Source organism: Eschscholzia californica, unplaced genomic scaffold (genome assembly GCF_041429995.1).
Source record: "Eschscholzia californica isolate CP2 unplaced genomic scaffold, dmEscCali1.0.p SCAF_2, whole genome shotgun sequence".
NCBI lineage: Eukaryota > Viridiplantae > Streptophyta > Magnoliopsida > Ranunculales > Papaveraceae > Eschscholzia > Eschscholzia californica.
In genome coordinates this window covers 36860446-36876508 of record NW_028238309.1, presented here as the reverse complement: position 1 = coordinate 36876508, position 16063 = coordinate 36860446, and the positions used below count along the sequence as shown (strand labels likewise).

At 36.1% G+C, this 16063-nt stretch overlaps 1 protein-coding gene across 5 annotated transcripts; it reads right to left on the bottom strand.

Moving 5' to 3' along the window:
* Window positions 1–2920: 2920 nt before the first annotated feature.
* LOC147557661 (F-box/kelch-repeat protein At3g06240-like) lies at window positions 2921–15788 on the bottom strand. 5 transcript variants are annotated; one of them, XR_015234128.1, is made up of 6 exons: window positions 14100–15788; window positions 13600–13914; window positions 13390–13480; window positions 13174–13260; window positions 12498–13091; window positions 10615–11525 (listed from the first exon to the last, which is right to left on the bottom strand). XR_015234128.1 is itself a non-coding variant. In XM_086658772.1 (2 exons), exons 1-2 carry the CDS (start codon window positions 15320–15322, stop codon window positions 13792–13794), a joined length of 876 nt encoding a protein of 291 aa, XP_086514898.1. In that variant the 5' UTR covers window positions 15323–15470; the 3' UTR covers window positions 13723–13791. The 5 variants fall into 5 exon arrangements, 1 of the variants encoding a protein (XP_086514898.1); XR_015234127.1 differs by having other exon boundaries at window positions 10615–11592; window positions 11644–13091; window positions 13600–15788; XR_015234129.1 differs by lacking the exons at window positions 13174–13260; window positions 13390–13480; window positions 13600–13914; window positions 14100–15788 and adding exons at window positions 2921–3528; window positions 7320–7693 and having other exon boundaries at window positions 10648–11592; window positions 11644–12762.
* Between the last annotated feature and the right edge of the window lie 275 nt (window positions 15789–16063).

Genomic DNA, 16063 nt, shown 5'->3' with positions numbered 1-16063 from the left:
CGTAGTAATCTATTCCTTCCTGATTCTGTTCTGCAGTCCCATCTATGTCAATGATCGTTGTCCAACGTGATTGTTGTTTTAGGGATTGTAACGTATTAGAAGAGAGTATGTTGTCCAACGTGTCAAACGCCGTTAAATCTCGTTCTATTAATTCTGTAATCGAATAATTCATCAACATAACACCCTCTTTCTTCGTATCATTAATTACGTTTTTGTCGGACAAAGACGCAAATTGCCGCAAAAGTGTTGGTGGTGCGGAATCACAATCCATGTAATCGTCAGATAGTGGTAGAGGTTCCATACAAATTTCGTTCTCTAACAGTGAAAGAGTATTGATGTGAATTTCTTGTTTAATATCAATGAAATCACCCTCTTTTATTACTTCTTTATAGTTGGAATCAACTCCTTCAACTTCTTCTTCTTCGACTTCGACTTCGACTACTTCGTTGTCATCATCTTCAACTCCTTCTGTAATAACATTGGGTTCATCTTCTTTAGTTAATATGCTAGCATATCGATTCATATCGTCAGTCCTAGTAGTTGTATCAATTGAATAATTTCTCACATCTTCTTCCTGATTGAAGGCTAAAGTAGACGAGGAAGATTGCTGACGTATTACTTCAGTGAACGTATCGTTGGAATGATCAAACCCTAAATCTCTCAAAATAGTTGATTGTAGTTGAAGATAACTGTCAAGAAAAGATGGTAGTGGTGGTGAATACGGTGGTGGTTCTGTTGTTGGATAGTAATAAGATGGAGGTGATGGTGTATAATAAGAGTACGGAGGTGGTGGTGGTGAAGATGGTGTCGGATAATAATAAGACGGAGGAGATGGTGCAGAAAACACTGGTGGTGGTGACGGTTGTGGAGGATTTTCTCGTGCGATTTCTCCCGGATTCCAATGATAATTGTACGAGTCGTTATTCACATATAAACATGATGAACATGAGCATTGATTCGTTATCTCTTGATGAGTATAATTAGATTGAATATAATCATCTTGACGAATAGAATACGATTGATATGAATTTAACTGGTCTGGAAAAAAAATTCCAGAATCATTAGCCCAAAATTTTGGTGGCTCTGAATACCACATGATGTAGAACGCAGCGGAAATTAAAGAAGACGATAAAATTAAACAAAGAACGATAAAATAATGATGAAATAACTCTAAATACTTAAAACTTTATTAAACTTCAATGGGGTTTCTCTTCAACTTGAGAATAATGGACAAACAAGATATCCTTTTATAGGATTCTGGACTTTCCTAGATAGACTTGAATTAGACTTTCCTAAATAATTAAAATGCTACAACTTCCTAAATAACTAGACTCAAATCTGGACCTTTCCAATTATTGGAAATACTAAAATAACATAATTTCCTAAACCTAAATTCTCTAATAATCATACTAAAATTGGGACTTCCTAAAACTATTCTCCATGGCCGGTTAGCCCTTGGCCCGGTTTAGTCATGGAAAAAGCCTCCACGCCGGGTGCCCCTGCATCAGTTTGAGTATATCTCTGACTGATTTCGTAGGTTAATCCAATTAGTCTCCGAGTTTATCTCCAACCCTCTTAACTTCTCTACCACGTTTCCTATGCGGTTAGGGTTTTCTCAGAGACTATATATACTGGCCAAAATCAAGAGAGAATACACACAACTCAATTTCGGCTATCTTCCTCTCTCTATCTGCTTAAGCTTCGAGTTCTATAATCTCCATTACTATCTCTGTCAGTGCAGATAGAGGCGGTAAGTTGCGGTCAATCTTTGGGGAGTGAACGGAAACAGTAATTTGCACCAAGGTTACTCCGAAATCACTTTCAAGGCAGTGACCTCCATACCACGACACAACAAAGAAAGTTATTTCCGTTCGATAAATCCGTTGATCTTTCCAATATTTCCAACATTGACACCTTCATATTGTTTAGACAGAAGAACCGAGAAAACAATTTAAGAAAATTTCAAATATTCTGTTTATGTAGAAACCAAATTTCATGGTAATTTCCAACCTCGCTCTTGCGGGTGTTGATACCGAATATAACAAGTACATACTAACATATAATATATTGATACCAATTCCTATATAACAATTAATAATTGTAATTGTAGTGATACCAAACACAAAATAGTGATACCAATATTGATACATATAATAATGATAGTTGTAGTGATACCGAATATAAAATAACTTAAGCTAAATAAGATGATTATTGATTAACATTGTCTTGTATAATAATGAAAAAATGAACTAAATTCAAGTCTTTTTAAATCAAAATGCCTCAATTTTTACATTGTACAATACAATAAAATGTTGACATAGAAATTTTCTCTCTGATAAATATACATACATCTACAATGTATAGGTTTTCCAAAATGATTAGGCTAAAATGCTAAATAGTTTTATTTTCTTTGATCAATTTAACATTACAATATCTATTATCTATTATATAAAACAGAAGGAAAAATGCTGACTGGGACAAACATCCTTATTTAATTATGTATATTGTCTAGAAGCCCTTCCCTTATATTACAATATAATCCTTCTTAAAAATAAAATAACCTATCTAAGAAAAATAAGTTATATAAAGAAAAACGAAAGATTCTCGGGTTTAGAAATAAAATAACCTATATAAAACAACTATTTCTTGCACAACACAACTTTAGAAATAAAATAACATATTTCCTTTTTCTTTTTTCTCATAATATTTGTTTCCAAAATAACCTATCAAATTGAAAATAACAAGTTCTAGGGTTTAGTACTCATATCGTTCAGTTTGATTTCTTCATTATTACATTTCTTGGTATGACAACTTGATGTTCATTTGATTTCTTCGATAATTTCGTTGAATGTTGATTGATATAACTATCCGTGCCCTCATGTACTTTAATAATAACAATAGAATTAGATAAGTTCAAATTGAACTAATCACTACATGCCTGACTTAGAGCAAATCTTTGTATTGAAACCAAACACTCTGTGACAAAATTAGAAAATAATTATTTTATCTCTTCATAAAATTAGAGGCATGCTCCTAAGTCCCAACCAAAATCATTCACAATGACTATCCACATTTAATTCTTTAAGAATTTCGATCAAATATAGAGTATATGACTTGAAGGTGTTGAATCAAAGAACCAAATGGGTGCTAGAAAAATCATTCCTGTCATCTTTTTGCTACTTACCTTTCTTCTTCTTCGGCAGTGCTTGTATGTACTCCTTGGAATAAAACTTGACAGAGAAGGTTAACCAGACCAAGACCTCCTTTATATGCTAACTAATTGCACTCTACCAAGACCAGATTTTGTTTCTTCATGAATACTCTGAAAGGTTTTCGTTCTTGCAGGAGTTCCCAGATTTTTCTTCTATTAGTTCAATTTCCGACTGAACAACCGTGAGGAACATTCTTGCACCGAACGTAGAAGTTGTTAGAACTTGGATTGTTGGGCATAAGCTTACTAGAAAGTAAACTTAATTTTCTGTTCTTGAATGATAACTGTCTGAATCCAAACACCTTGTGGGACATAAGCTTTTTGTTGGGTTTTCCTCCTAGTGGGGTAACCTAGTTGGGTTTGGATTAGGAAACCAAACCCGGGTCCGAGTCGAGTTTCTTTGGGTCGGTTACTTATGACGGTGGAATTAGGATTAAGGGGAAGTCTATAAATACTACCTTAACCTAATTTAGATGTGTGTGAGGAGAACCAAAGGGGGAGAACACAATTAGAAACGCATAAGAGAAGAAGGGAGAGAAGGAGGTTGCCGAGAAGAGCAGGGCCAAACTTTTTCAGCACGCGCAGTCTTCGTTGTTCGGAAAATCCGACGGTGATTTCTTCTTCGATTGAGCTGAAATTTGGCAGAACTGTTTTGACATATTCATCTAGTATTTGTACGGAGGGATCGTTGATTGATCGCCGTAATCCTAGTAAATTTAGGATTGTTTCGGACTGCAAATTTCTGGGTTGTTTTTATTATTTCTTGTGAGGGTTTCTCCGTGTTTCTTCGTGTTTGAGATTGATTCTTTTGGGAAGAGTCTGTGATGCAGGCGCATAACACGTGGGCCCACGTCCATGCGTGCCCACGCCCCGGTCGGCCACAATAGTGGTCCTAGTTAGTATAGGATTAGGAAGTACCGTAAATTGGTATTTCTTTTATTTAGAAGTTTCTATGTTTTAAGTATTTTTATTATTTAGGAATCCTAGTTTGAGTCTATCTAGGAAAGTCTATTATCTTATAAAAGGAGGTCTAGTCTATTTTGATATTCATATTGAAGAGAAAAAACATTGAAGTTAATCAAGTTTTAGTTTATTTATCGTTTTCTTTACAGTTCTTCGTTTATTCTATTGTTTTTATTTCAATTCCGCTGCGTCTACATCAAGTGGTATTCAGAGCCATCAAAATTCTGGAAATTTTTTTTTCTCACAAAAAAAAAAAAATACAATAAAAATATCGATGGATACATCTCCTCTTGAATGTTGGAAAAATTTTCCACGTTTATGTTGGGATCCAATTAGAGATACAATTCAATTTTATATGGATCGGAAGGATGAAAAAAAAATTCATCAAGTTTCTAAAATTCCACTCTTCGAAGGTCAATTCCATATAAATTTCAGGATTCAATGCATGGAAGATTGGTTCAAAAATCAAGAAGTTCATGACAAAGATAAGGTTTTTTTGGTTGAACAACATATGTCCGAAAGAATCTACGCAGATTTCAATGCAATGCAATGGAGACTCATTGACCAAGGTAAACAATTCATAGACGATTGGACGACGTTGAAAAGAATCCTCAGGTATGGTTTTCTTCCTCTCGATGAGTATTTGCCATGTGTCGAAACGAAAATTGAATCAAGAAGACAATTTTCCGAAGTTACTTCAATCACTAAGATCGAAGATATTGAAGGAGAAGTTCTTGATAAAAAAAAATCATAGTTTTTCAATAATGGAGGAAGAAAATTTCGATGAGATGGATAAGGAAGAAGAGATCCAATTGCTTAACACAATATCCGACAATTTATTTAATCCGTATATAATTCCGGGAGAAGAATTAGTTATTTCGAATCATAAACTTTTTCCTCATCAATTATTTTTCACATCGCCTTTTTCTTTAGAAAAAGAAGAAGAAACTCTTGAACAAATTAAATTCGATGAGTTTGAGGTTCATAATCCATACGATGACATTAAAGAAGAAGTTCACAATAAATATAACAAAATTATTTCTGTTCCGGAGGTAGAAAAAGTTATCAATGGTTTGGTTACGGTTCGAGATTCAAGTGGAAACGTGAACAAGTCCCACATGCTACTCTTAGTCAATGCTTACATGAGGTTCCGAAATTATTACCCTAATGCATACTTTGGTAAATCCCCAAAAGATGCTCATATGGAAACCCACCACTGTCTACCTCCATCATTCCTCTCACTTCGTCTTTCTTTATTCCCTCAAACAAACCCTAAGGCCCCAAAACCACCAGACATTGTTTCAGTTATAATCGGTAACCGTCTCACTCTTCATAACCGAATCCTCCCTCTTCACGGTTATAACTATGTAGATTTTCTCTCTCTACATTATTTCCTCACTCAAGCAGACGCTATACCTTATATTGTTCCTTATGATCTTCTCATTAGTGTTTCTTGTGATATTAAGAAAACTGATACTGCTCCTAAACATTATCAACAATTGATCACTAATGTTACTTTTACTCCTTCATCCACTACTTATCGAATCCTCGTTAAAGTGTTAGTCGATAATTCCAAAATTGAACACGCTTTTAATGATATAGTTGATGGGTTTTGTGTTCAAGAGAGATTTATAGAAGCAATTGAAGTTTTTAGAAAGATGGGTGAGAAATTTTTTGATCCAGATACTATGTCGTTTAACAAACTAATTGAACAGTTATATAACAACTCAATGGTTTTGGAGGCTGAAAAATCGTTGTCTTATTTACTTTCCGTTCTTTGTTTATGCTCCCACATATTCTTCTGTACTATCCTCGTAACTAACACAAAGGGGAAAAACTCTTTTTTCCGCTGCGCCTAAGTGCCCGTTTTTCTCCAACAACTGGTATCAGAGCTCCAGGTTAGAGAGTTCTTTGGATTGTGATAACGTCAGTTACTGGTTTGTTTGTGTTAGTGATGGCAAATATGGGTAGAATGATTAGTTTGAATGGTGCTAATTATCATCTATGGAAGAGTAAGATGGAAGACTTGCTCTTTGTGAAAGAATTTCACGCTCCGGTGTTTCATGAGAAGAAACCTGATGAGAAGACTGAAGATCAGCGGGCCACTGAAGATCAGTGGGCATTGCTACATTGCCAAGCGTGTGGTTTGATGAGGCAATGGATAGATGACAATGTGCTGCATCATATTGAGAATGAGACTGATGCTCGTTCGTTGTGGTTGAAGCTAGAGCAGTTATTTGCTTGGAAGACAGGAAACAATAAGATGTATACGATGAAAAAATTGTTGGGGACAGCGGGGCTGGCTGTCCAGGACTGTCGAGGAAAAGCGGAGCTGGCTGTTTCCAGGGCTGTCAAGGGGACAACAAGGCCGGTTGTTTCTCCCACCTAGTCGGAGGGGGAGTTTGTTGGGTTTTCCTCCTAGTGAGGAAACCTAGTTGGGTTTGGATTAGGAAACCAAACCCGGGCCCGAGTCGAGTTTCTTTGGGTCGGTTACTTATGACGGTGGAATTAGGATTAAGGGGGAGTCTATAAATACTACCTTAACCTAATTTATATGTGTGTGAGGAGCACCAAAGGGGGAGAACACAATTAGAAACGCATAAGAGAAGAAGGGAGAGAAGGAGGTTGCCGAGAAGAGCAGGGAAGAACTTTTTCAGCACGCGCAGTCTTCGTTGTTCGGAAAATCCGACGGTAAGTTCTTCTTCGATTGAGCTGAAATTTGGCAGAACTGTTCTTGACATATTCATCTAGTATTTGTACGGAGGGATCGTTGATTGATCTCCGTAATCCTAGTGAATTTAGGATCGTTTCGGACTGCAAATTTCTGGGTTGTTTTTGTTCTTTCTTGTGAGGGTTTCTCCGTGTTTCTTCGTGTTTGAGATTGATTCTTTTGGGAAGAGTCTGAGTCTCGGGTGGACGTAGTCTGTAACTACTTTGCTTATTATAGTTGATTTGGTTGGGCTACAAGTCCCGTGGTTTTTACTTCTCACGTTGAGGAGGTTTTCCACGTTAAAAATCGTTGTCTTATTTACTTTCCGTTCTTTGTTTATGCTCCCACATATTCTTCTGTATTATCCTCGTAACTAACACAAAGGGGAAAAACTCTTTTTTCCGCTGCGCTTAAGTGCCCGTTTTTCCCCAACACTTTTGAACCATAAAGATTGATTTCGGCTCCTGAAATTCTCGAATCTCACCAAGTTTACTGAAATAAACTTAATTTCCTTGATCCAACTGACCCACAAACAGTAACCATGTCACTTCATAATTTCCATTTTCTTTGTGATTTTGATACTTGGTTTGTTCACTTCCAACTCATAATTAGGGTTGAGAAAAAAATCGAGATCTTGAAACCTGTCGTAGACACCCGAGTTCATTAGAGCCCACGGGCACCCGAAATCCAAAAGCGTGTCAAGCCCGACCGACCCGGTGATATAAACGGGTCGGGCTCAAGTTTTAAAGTGATACTAAAATTTCGTCTCTCTCTCTAATATTTGTCCTACATAACCCGCTTAATAATTCCTTCATTTAGCCAATAATACCAATGTACATAGCATGTAAGTTAATATACTTTACTACATATAGGTATGATCGTGGACGGCGGAAGTGATGGTTGTATATTAGTGGTGATCGGAGCAATGATTAATAAATTCTAAGATATTAAATGTACTTTATTTTGTAAATATTTTAAATATATATGTGTGTGTGTGTGTGTTGGCGCTCGAGGTGCCCTTATCTTGAATGGTGAAAACGAATGAATGAAATTTCAGCTGCAGTTATAATTTTAGTGACACATGGAAATGGAAATATTTTAGTCGTTTCGACCAAAATATTTCGAAATTTATTTCCTTAACAAAGCATTGTTAAGACAAACTTTAGTTAAATTCTGATTTCGATGAAAATTTCAGTAGGCACGTGAATAGAAATTTCGGTAGCCGTGCAAATGCAAATATTCGGTCATTTGGATCGAAATATTTCAAAATCTTATTTCTTGGTCAAACCCCGTTATCCGACCGCCCGATACTCGAAAAACCCGAAAGGTATGACGGATTTTGAACACTATCATTTTTAAAATAGCCCGCCTGATTAAGCCCAAGAAGTCGAATGGAGAGAGAGTTTCAAAGCCCCACCGGCCCAACCCGATCAATAATATAAGTCCGATCGGCCCGACCTGGACCGATTCCAGCCCTACCCCTAATGTCCCTCGTGTATTTACCGATTTCAATCTCCATAGACACATTAGATACATTTTGAGTGTAGTGAGAAATGAGCTTCTTTTGATCTCCTTCAATAATGAACTTTCGAATTCGAGCTAGCGATACCTTTATTTGAGCTATTATGGACATTAACACGGGGAAATTATAGGCGGGCCTTGTAGAATTCCAGAAGTATCTAAAGTTGAGAGAACTTTACCCTATGTTAATGGTGTTTTCACAACAATCCACACGGAAAGTGATGACCGAAACTAAGGTATGTGAAGTACAGAAGGGAAAGGTCGTAGCCACACGAACATATGTTTAACAAACATCTGTCTCTTTTTCTGAAGTTTAGGATCTTATTCAAAAATGTTGTTCCAACCCATTTAGTCCCTTGTTTCATTTCCTTTCCAACCCATTTTTTGCATTCTTATCAAGCATATCAACAAGATCAATCACTTCACTGTTTTCCCTTTTTTTCCATCTCTTTGTAATAACTTGTTTACGTCTTCGAACTCCCCTGCTAGACTACATCGAGTTCCCCTAATCAGTCTTAATTTTTTTTCCTAGGTGGCTGTTGGTGGTGGAGGAGATTCAATTTAGTCTATGTAAAGGTAAATATGACACTTTGTGGATAATCATGCTGGATTGCAACCTCAAATATGGTATTCAACCCCATATCGTCTATAATCAGAATCCGTTCTATCTCAAATGCACCAACACGATCGTCACTCTCTAGAATCGACAAAATTTCAATCGTAATACCCCCCCTTCTAGCCCCAATATTGCACCTCTTTATCTATGAGAGGAAGCAATGTGAATTTTTTGAAAAATGAACTTGAATGTTTGGAATGAGGATAATTTCTCCCCTAATATAATCAAAAGGGCTCACTTCAATTCTCACATAATCCTTCCACTCGCGGTTGAAATGAACAATAATATTGACAATCCTCTTCATTTCGAACTCCCAAAACCCCTAAAAAGTACGCAGAACCCTAAACTTCAAGCACAAACAAAAGCTCTACAAGTAGTGTGAATTGATAATCTTCGCCATTAATGAAGTCCGCAACTAGCTTCCTGTTGAATCTCTTAAAGAATTCCTTGGGAGCAGTTTTAAAATAGTGCGTTTCCGCCGCGACCGTAGGAAGATACCTGTAATAGGTATGGGAACTGCTGACAGCAATCTAGCAGACTTTGATGCTTCAAGGTTAGCACTAGTGAAAGCTATAGAGGTTGGTTATAGACACTTTGATACAGTTTAAATTTACCTGAGTGAGCAAAACCTTGGAGATGCCATTTCTGAGGCACTTCAACTTTGTCTATCAAATCTAGAGATGAACTCTTCATTACTTCCAAGCTATGGTCTTCTAATTCTCACCCAGATCGTGTCGTCCCTGCTCTTCAAGAATCCCTCCGTTAATAATATTAAACAGGCTAATAAGTAAGAATAACTTAAGAATAGATGAGGATATAGATTTTCTTTCTGTCAGGAAGCTTTAATTGGAGTATCTTGACCTATATTTGATACATTTAGTCCACCATTTCTGGAGTATCTTGATCATATCCTTCTTATATATATATAAATAAAACTAACAAGTTACACATAACAACTTCCTAACAAACAAATCCTAACAAACTTTTAAATTCTTTTAACTACTAACACTTCCTTTACATCCATTATCTACAAATGACACTCAGCTTACACTCTCTCCCATTAAATACTTTTTTTGGTTCTTGCGGGTCGCTACAAAGTCCATAGTTTTTTGCCGGCGCTACAAATAATGAAAAGTCCATAGTTTTTTGCCGGCACTACAAATAATGAAATTGAAGAGCACAAGAAAACCCCAGAACACAAAAGCCAACAAAAAACATAAAATGAGAATCCCTAATGTGGGTTTTGTGGGTACAGTAAAAAAAAATGTACCTGGTGACAACATTTCCTGTTCTCCGATGATAAATTCTTCAACCTATGATACGAACTCCGGGGATTTGGAACACTTCGGGGGATGCCAATTGTGGAAGAAAGGAGCAGATGGTTGTAATCCTGCTAGATCATAATCATTTGGTATCTCATTCTTCTTTTCCTTCTTCTTGATTGATTTTCTTCCATATATCACTTTTTGAAGGTATAATAGACTTAGAAGAAGAGACTTTCCAGTTACTGCCATTACAGTACAGTTTCCATAGAACTGGCTTCTCAACGTTTTACAAATAACAATATGAAGAAAAATCGGACACTATATCAAATTGATAATATAAATTTTCATTTCACCAAAATACAATTACAAAATATATCCCTTTCCAGCAGGGTCAGAACATACGCTGAAATCAAGATTAAATACTGAATTAAAACAACTAAAACTTACTGCCTAGTCAGTTAGGACATCATCTGAAATTTTGGGCATAAGATACCCGAACAAAAACTATAACCAAGAATTTAGAACCTAATGGTCGGCAAAAAATAACACAGGTGTCTTTGTAGATTTGTCTTGGTAAGTTTCTTCCTAGCTTCGTTTGGATAACGTTGTCTAGTTCTTGCTTCAAATAAATTACTAAAACAACACACTGCTTCAAAATCGCCTTAGATTGCCCTTCGCTTATGAACCAGAGCTTTTTTCTAGCTGCGTTTGGATAACATTGTCTAGTTCTTGCTTGAAAGAAATATGGGTTTTAAAACCTACTTTTATAAGTTTTCGAAGTGTGAACATAGTGTGTTTATCAATCCAATTCCTCACGACTCTGGAATTAAAAATAGTCATATAAGAAGAGCCAAGTAAATGAGCAAAGTAAGAAGCTTCATCACTTCTGCTTACGTAGATTGAAGAGTCTAAGCTTTCGTGAAGACGAATCTTTTAATGGACAGTTGAACTCTGCGGCACACTTCCCGAAAGTTCCACTACTTGATGGACTTAATGTAGACCTCAAGGGAAAATGAACAAAGAAAACAGAAAGAATTATTTTCTATAACATTTAAGAGAAGCAATTCCAAAAGAAAAATCAAATAGCGGAGATTTATACTCTACACAGAGGTCTTTATGTATCAAAGTCAGAACCTGGATATGAAACTAAATGACCGACAAGTTTTGTCCTCGTAGCTTACTGCACCCAGTTAATCCATGAAGAATTGATTCAGGATGGCCTTTCTTCAAATCGAGAACCTAAAGAATAATAAGATGAAGTATGGTCATAATAGTACAAGAATCGATTTCTAGTATCAAGATGAAACTCAAAGACGAATTCCAAGCTCAAAGATGAAAACCAAGCTCAAGATGAAACTCAAAGACGAATTCCAAGCTCAAAGATGAAAACCAAGCTTGAGCTTGGCTCAAGCTCGGATTATTCACATCACAGACACTTGCTTTGAGCAAGTTTCGTGCAAATCATTGTATCATTGTAAAGTGTAGTGTAAAGAAAATCTAGTATTTAAAATGGATAGCTCTTTTCGAAAATCTTCATGACATCAAACAATCAAACCGTGCGCTACTTGTACTGTATACTCATAGAGTCATAGTAACTTCAGCAGACATACATGTGAACATTTGGTAGACTAGAACAAATCATGCAGGGATAACAAAATACAATTCCAGTTTAATGCCTTGTGATTTGTGAACATAATGTAACAATGGCTATTACAAAAGTGAAATAAAAGTAAAAGTTGCAAGTAAAGGTAAAGGACATAATAAGTTAATAACTAAACAAGAAAATATGTGTACAATTTTATCCCATTGTGGCCGTTTTCCCCTCAATGTGTCTGGTATCTGGTAGAGCAGTATAGGTTTTGGATATCTGTACCAATAGCTATGTCCAGGTTCTATAGTGGTAAGTCCGAGTTGCATAAGTAAACTATTAAAGGATAATAAAGCCGACTCCCTTTATAAGATAAAGATAATAAAGCCGACTCCTTTTATAATCTTGGAACAATTTTTTTTACAAAAACTTCAATTTTGAACCTATCTGGATGACACCAGTTATGTTATATTCAAGAAAACATAACTTTCCAAACATTTTATTCCCAGTTTTGGATGACATACTAGAATCACTGAATCAGATTATAATTCATTTCAATTAGATGCAGAAAGTTCTGTTTGAAAGTTGAGTACTTCAAAAAAGAGAAGCAAAACAGAATTCACCTTAGCTTGTCCAAAAGCATTGCAGAATTCTAAGAATTGCAGAGCATGTCCCATATCTTCAGAAGGGATGTCAACGCCTGCAACAGTTTTCAGATTAACACCTTGAGGCAATGGGATATCAGCTTTTCTATAGGTTCTTTGGGGATTTGAGATTCTTTAACTTCTTCATCTTAATACCGTCATCTTTTTCATCCTCATCCTTTCCTATGTGGTCATAATGGTCATCCGTTAATCTCTTCACCCACATTGTCACTATTGTTATCACTATTTATGTTGCTCTCTTAAAATTTTTTGCATGCTTTTAGGTACCTTATTCGTGTTACCTTTCTCTCCACATTTACTCGCTGCAACTATATCACCACGTCAAAAGCAACAATGCAAATATAAACATATCGAGTGAACATATTGAATTTGAAAAACCCCATTAACACAAAAATATGCAGATAACCACTATCTGTACCTATTAAAGAAATTATACTAAACCTTAGTTGAAGCAGATTACTCTTTTGGAGCAGCATTTGGGAAAACAAAGAAAACCCGTTCCCCTTGGCAGCATGTACTAAAATACCTGTGCGTTTACGGCCTTTTTTCTCCCTAAAAGAAAATGTTCCAAAAATTTTAAGTATATAAATTAAGATCTTTTTTATTTCTAATCTTTAGGAACAACATTACTTACATGCAAAAACTGCAGTTGCAGGTTCCTTTACGTTTAAGGCACTCCCACTCATCCAACAATGCTACTTCTTAAGCTTTTTCTCCATATCTAAATCAAAAAGAAGGAAAAAAAGAATACACCTAAAGTAATCAAAACCAAATAAAAAAAGGAACCCCAAGAAAATTGGAGAAAAAACACAAAGGAACCAAATAATCGGAACCAAAACAAGGACCTGACCTATACAAGAGGCATTGTGACAGAAACTAATAGTGCAAGGTTTGATACTTTTTAGGTTCTGGCATGTCGCTACAAAGTCCATAGTTTTTCGCTGGCACAACAAATAATGAAATGAAAGATTACAAACAAAACCCCGAACACAAAATCCAACAAAAAACATAGAATTAATCAAAATCCTTAATGTGGGTTGTGGGTATAAAAAAAATATACCTGGTGACAACATTTCGCATTCTCATAATCATAAATTCTTCCACCTATGATGCAAACTCCTGGGCATTTGGAACGCTTTGGGGTGAAGAATGTAGAAGAGAAGGAGCAGATGGTTGTAATACTGCTTGATCAGAATCATCTGGTATCTCCTTCTTCTTTTCTTTCTTTTCCTTCTTGATCGTCATCCATATCTCACTTTTTGAAGGTAAAATAGACTTAGAAAATGAGACTTTCGAATTACTGCCATTACAGAACAGTTTCCAAAGGAGCTGGCTTCTCAACGTTTTATAACAAATAACATTGTGAAGAAAACCCCTACATGATATCAAATTGACAATATAAATTCACATTCCACCAAAATATATCCTTTTCCAGTAGGATCATAACATATACTGAAATCAAGATTAAATATTGGACCACAACAAGTAAAACTTACTGTCTAGTTAATTAGGACATAAACTGAAAATTTGGGCATAAAATGCCGGAACAAAAGCTATTACCAAGGATTTAAAAACTAATAATCAACAAAAAATAACACAGGTCCGTGTAGATTTAAGTTTCTTCGTGGGTTCCTTTGGCTCACGTTGTCTAGTTCTTGCTTCAAATAAATTCCAGAATTTAGTGAAACTAAACTACTAACACAAGTAACTGCTTCAAAACGGTTTGAGGTTGCCCTTAGCTTATGAACCGGAGCTTTTTTCTGTTTTGGATCGTATAAAATTATTTCCCTATAATCTTTCTCCAATAACACATCACCATGTTTGAAAAACTTTATTGGCTTCATTGTAAAAATTGATGGAATAACATTATCTTCGGTAATAGTGAAGAATTTAGTCCAAGACTCGCTCACCCCATGCTCCTTCATTACCCATACTTCAGTATGAACCGTCAAAGTAGTATCAAATATACAAAGACAATCATCTACAACACCAATTTTTACGCCTCTTGTCCAGAATTTCTCACTCAGATGTTTTGGTATAGGAACTTCCATGAATGTCTCATCAACTAAATCAAAACGAAGTATAGCATAATAGGTGGCTCGCCTCCATCTCCCGGCAACTGGAGCTTTTGTTTTCCAATGAAGAGCTCCATTAATAAGGACACCAGGTTCTGCACCAATGATTTTGTAAGGAATAGTATCCATGAATTTCCACGAATTAGAGCTTAAAGAGTAAAGCATGACATAACTAAAATCATCTTTGACTCGTCTTACAATCCTCAGAATCTTGTAATCATCTAGCTTGCAATCATAACCCAACCCAAACCAATTCTTGGTATTATCTAAATCTTTTAATTTCTCCTCCTTATTTTCATTGAAATATGGCGTCCCGGGTATTGATTTCAATTCATCAGTAGACGGGTTCCAAAGGTAAATTTTATTACCAAAGAAGGAAACTAAACCATCACAGGAGCCCAAAAACATAAAATATGGTAGTAGAGAGATGAACGGGTGATCATCTATTTGAAGAGATAAGTTAGATGCCAATGAATTATGCTCTATGGTGTATAATCTATTAGAGTGGGTGATAATGAGCATAAATTTGTCTTGTTCAATAGCATGATTACAGTGAAGTTTAATAAAATTAGGGTTAGAGAAGAGAGAGTGCCAGATCTTGGAAACTGACTTAAATCGGTAGATAGATTTGACTGGTAACATCGCTAAGATGGTAGTTATGATTTCCTCCGGGAGGCGCGACATTGAACATTGTTCTAGTTTCATCATCTTCGTACTGTCTAGATTGAATTGGAGGAAAGATGGGAGAGGAGACCTATGTAAATGTAAATTTTTAATGTGTCTGCCTTCCTTTTTCTTTTGAGCAAGGCCGAAGGGCTTAGGATTCGTGAGAGCAATTGGAAATTTTGAAATTTGCCTCTTTTCTACCTATTCAACAACCATGTTAATTTTATGTCTTTTTAGAATTTAGCCGTTTTTCTGTAAAACTCCATTTCAATTTAACAGCTTTTCTGTAAAACTTTCAGAGTGTCGTTGCTTCTCCGGCGAAGGGTACTCCCTTCGCCTGTTTATAATAAAAAGTTACCACCAAGAATTGATCAAAACTGCGGTGGCGACAGGATCGATCCGACGAAGACTGATCCATATTTGGTTCCAATGTTCACTGCTTCTCGTCGTCTCTCATGTACATCAACGACGACAACGAAAATTCATCACTATCTTCTCATATCATTCTCCACATCTTTCCGAGAAGAAAGAGATACGTTTGGACTGACCCTAGTTCAATCCGATAAGGGCAAGTCCAATGTGGGGCTCGGGCTCCCAATTTTGGGAGCCCCTGAATTTTGGGAGCCCCGGGGCTTTTCTCAATCCCAACGTCGGGCTCCCAACCGGGACTCCTAAATCAATATATTATACGTGTGCGAAGTATGTGTGGGAAATTTTGATTTTAAATTTCGACTATGAATTATTAGATTTCGACTATGAATTAAAATGTGATATTATTCGAGA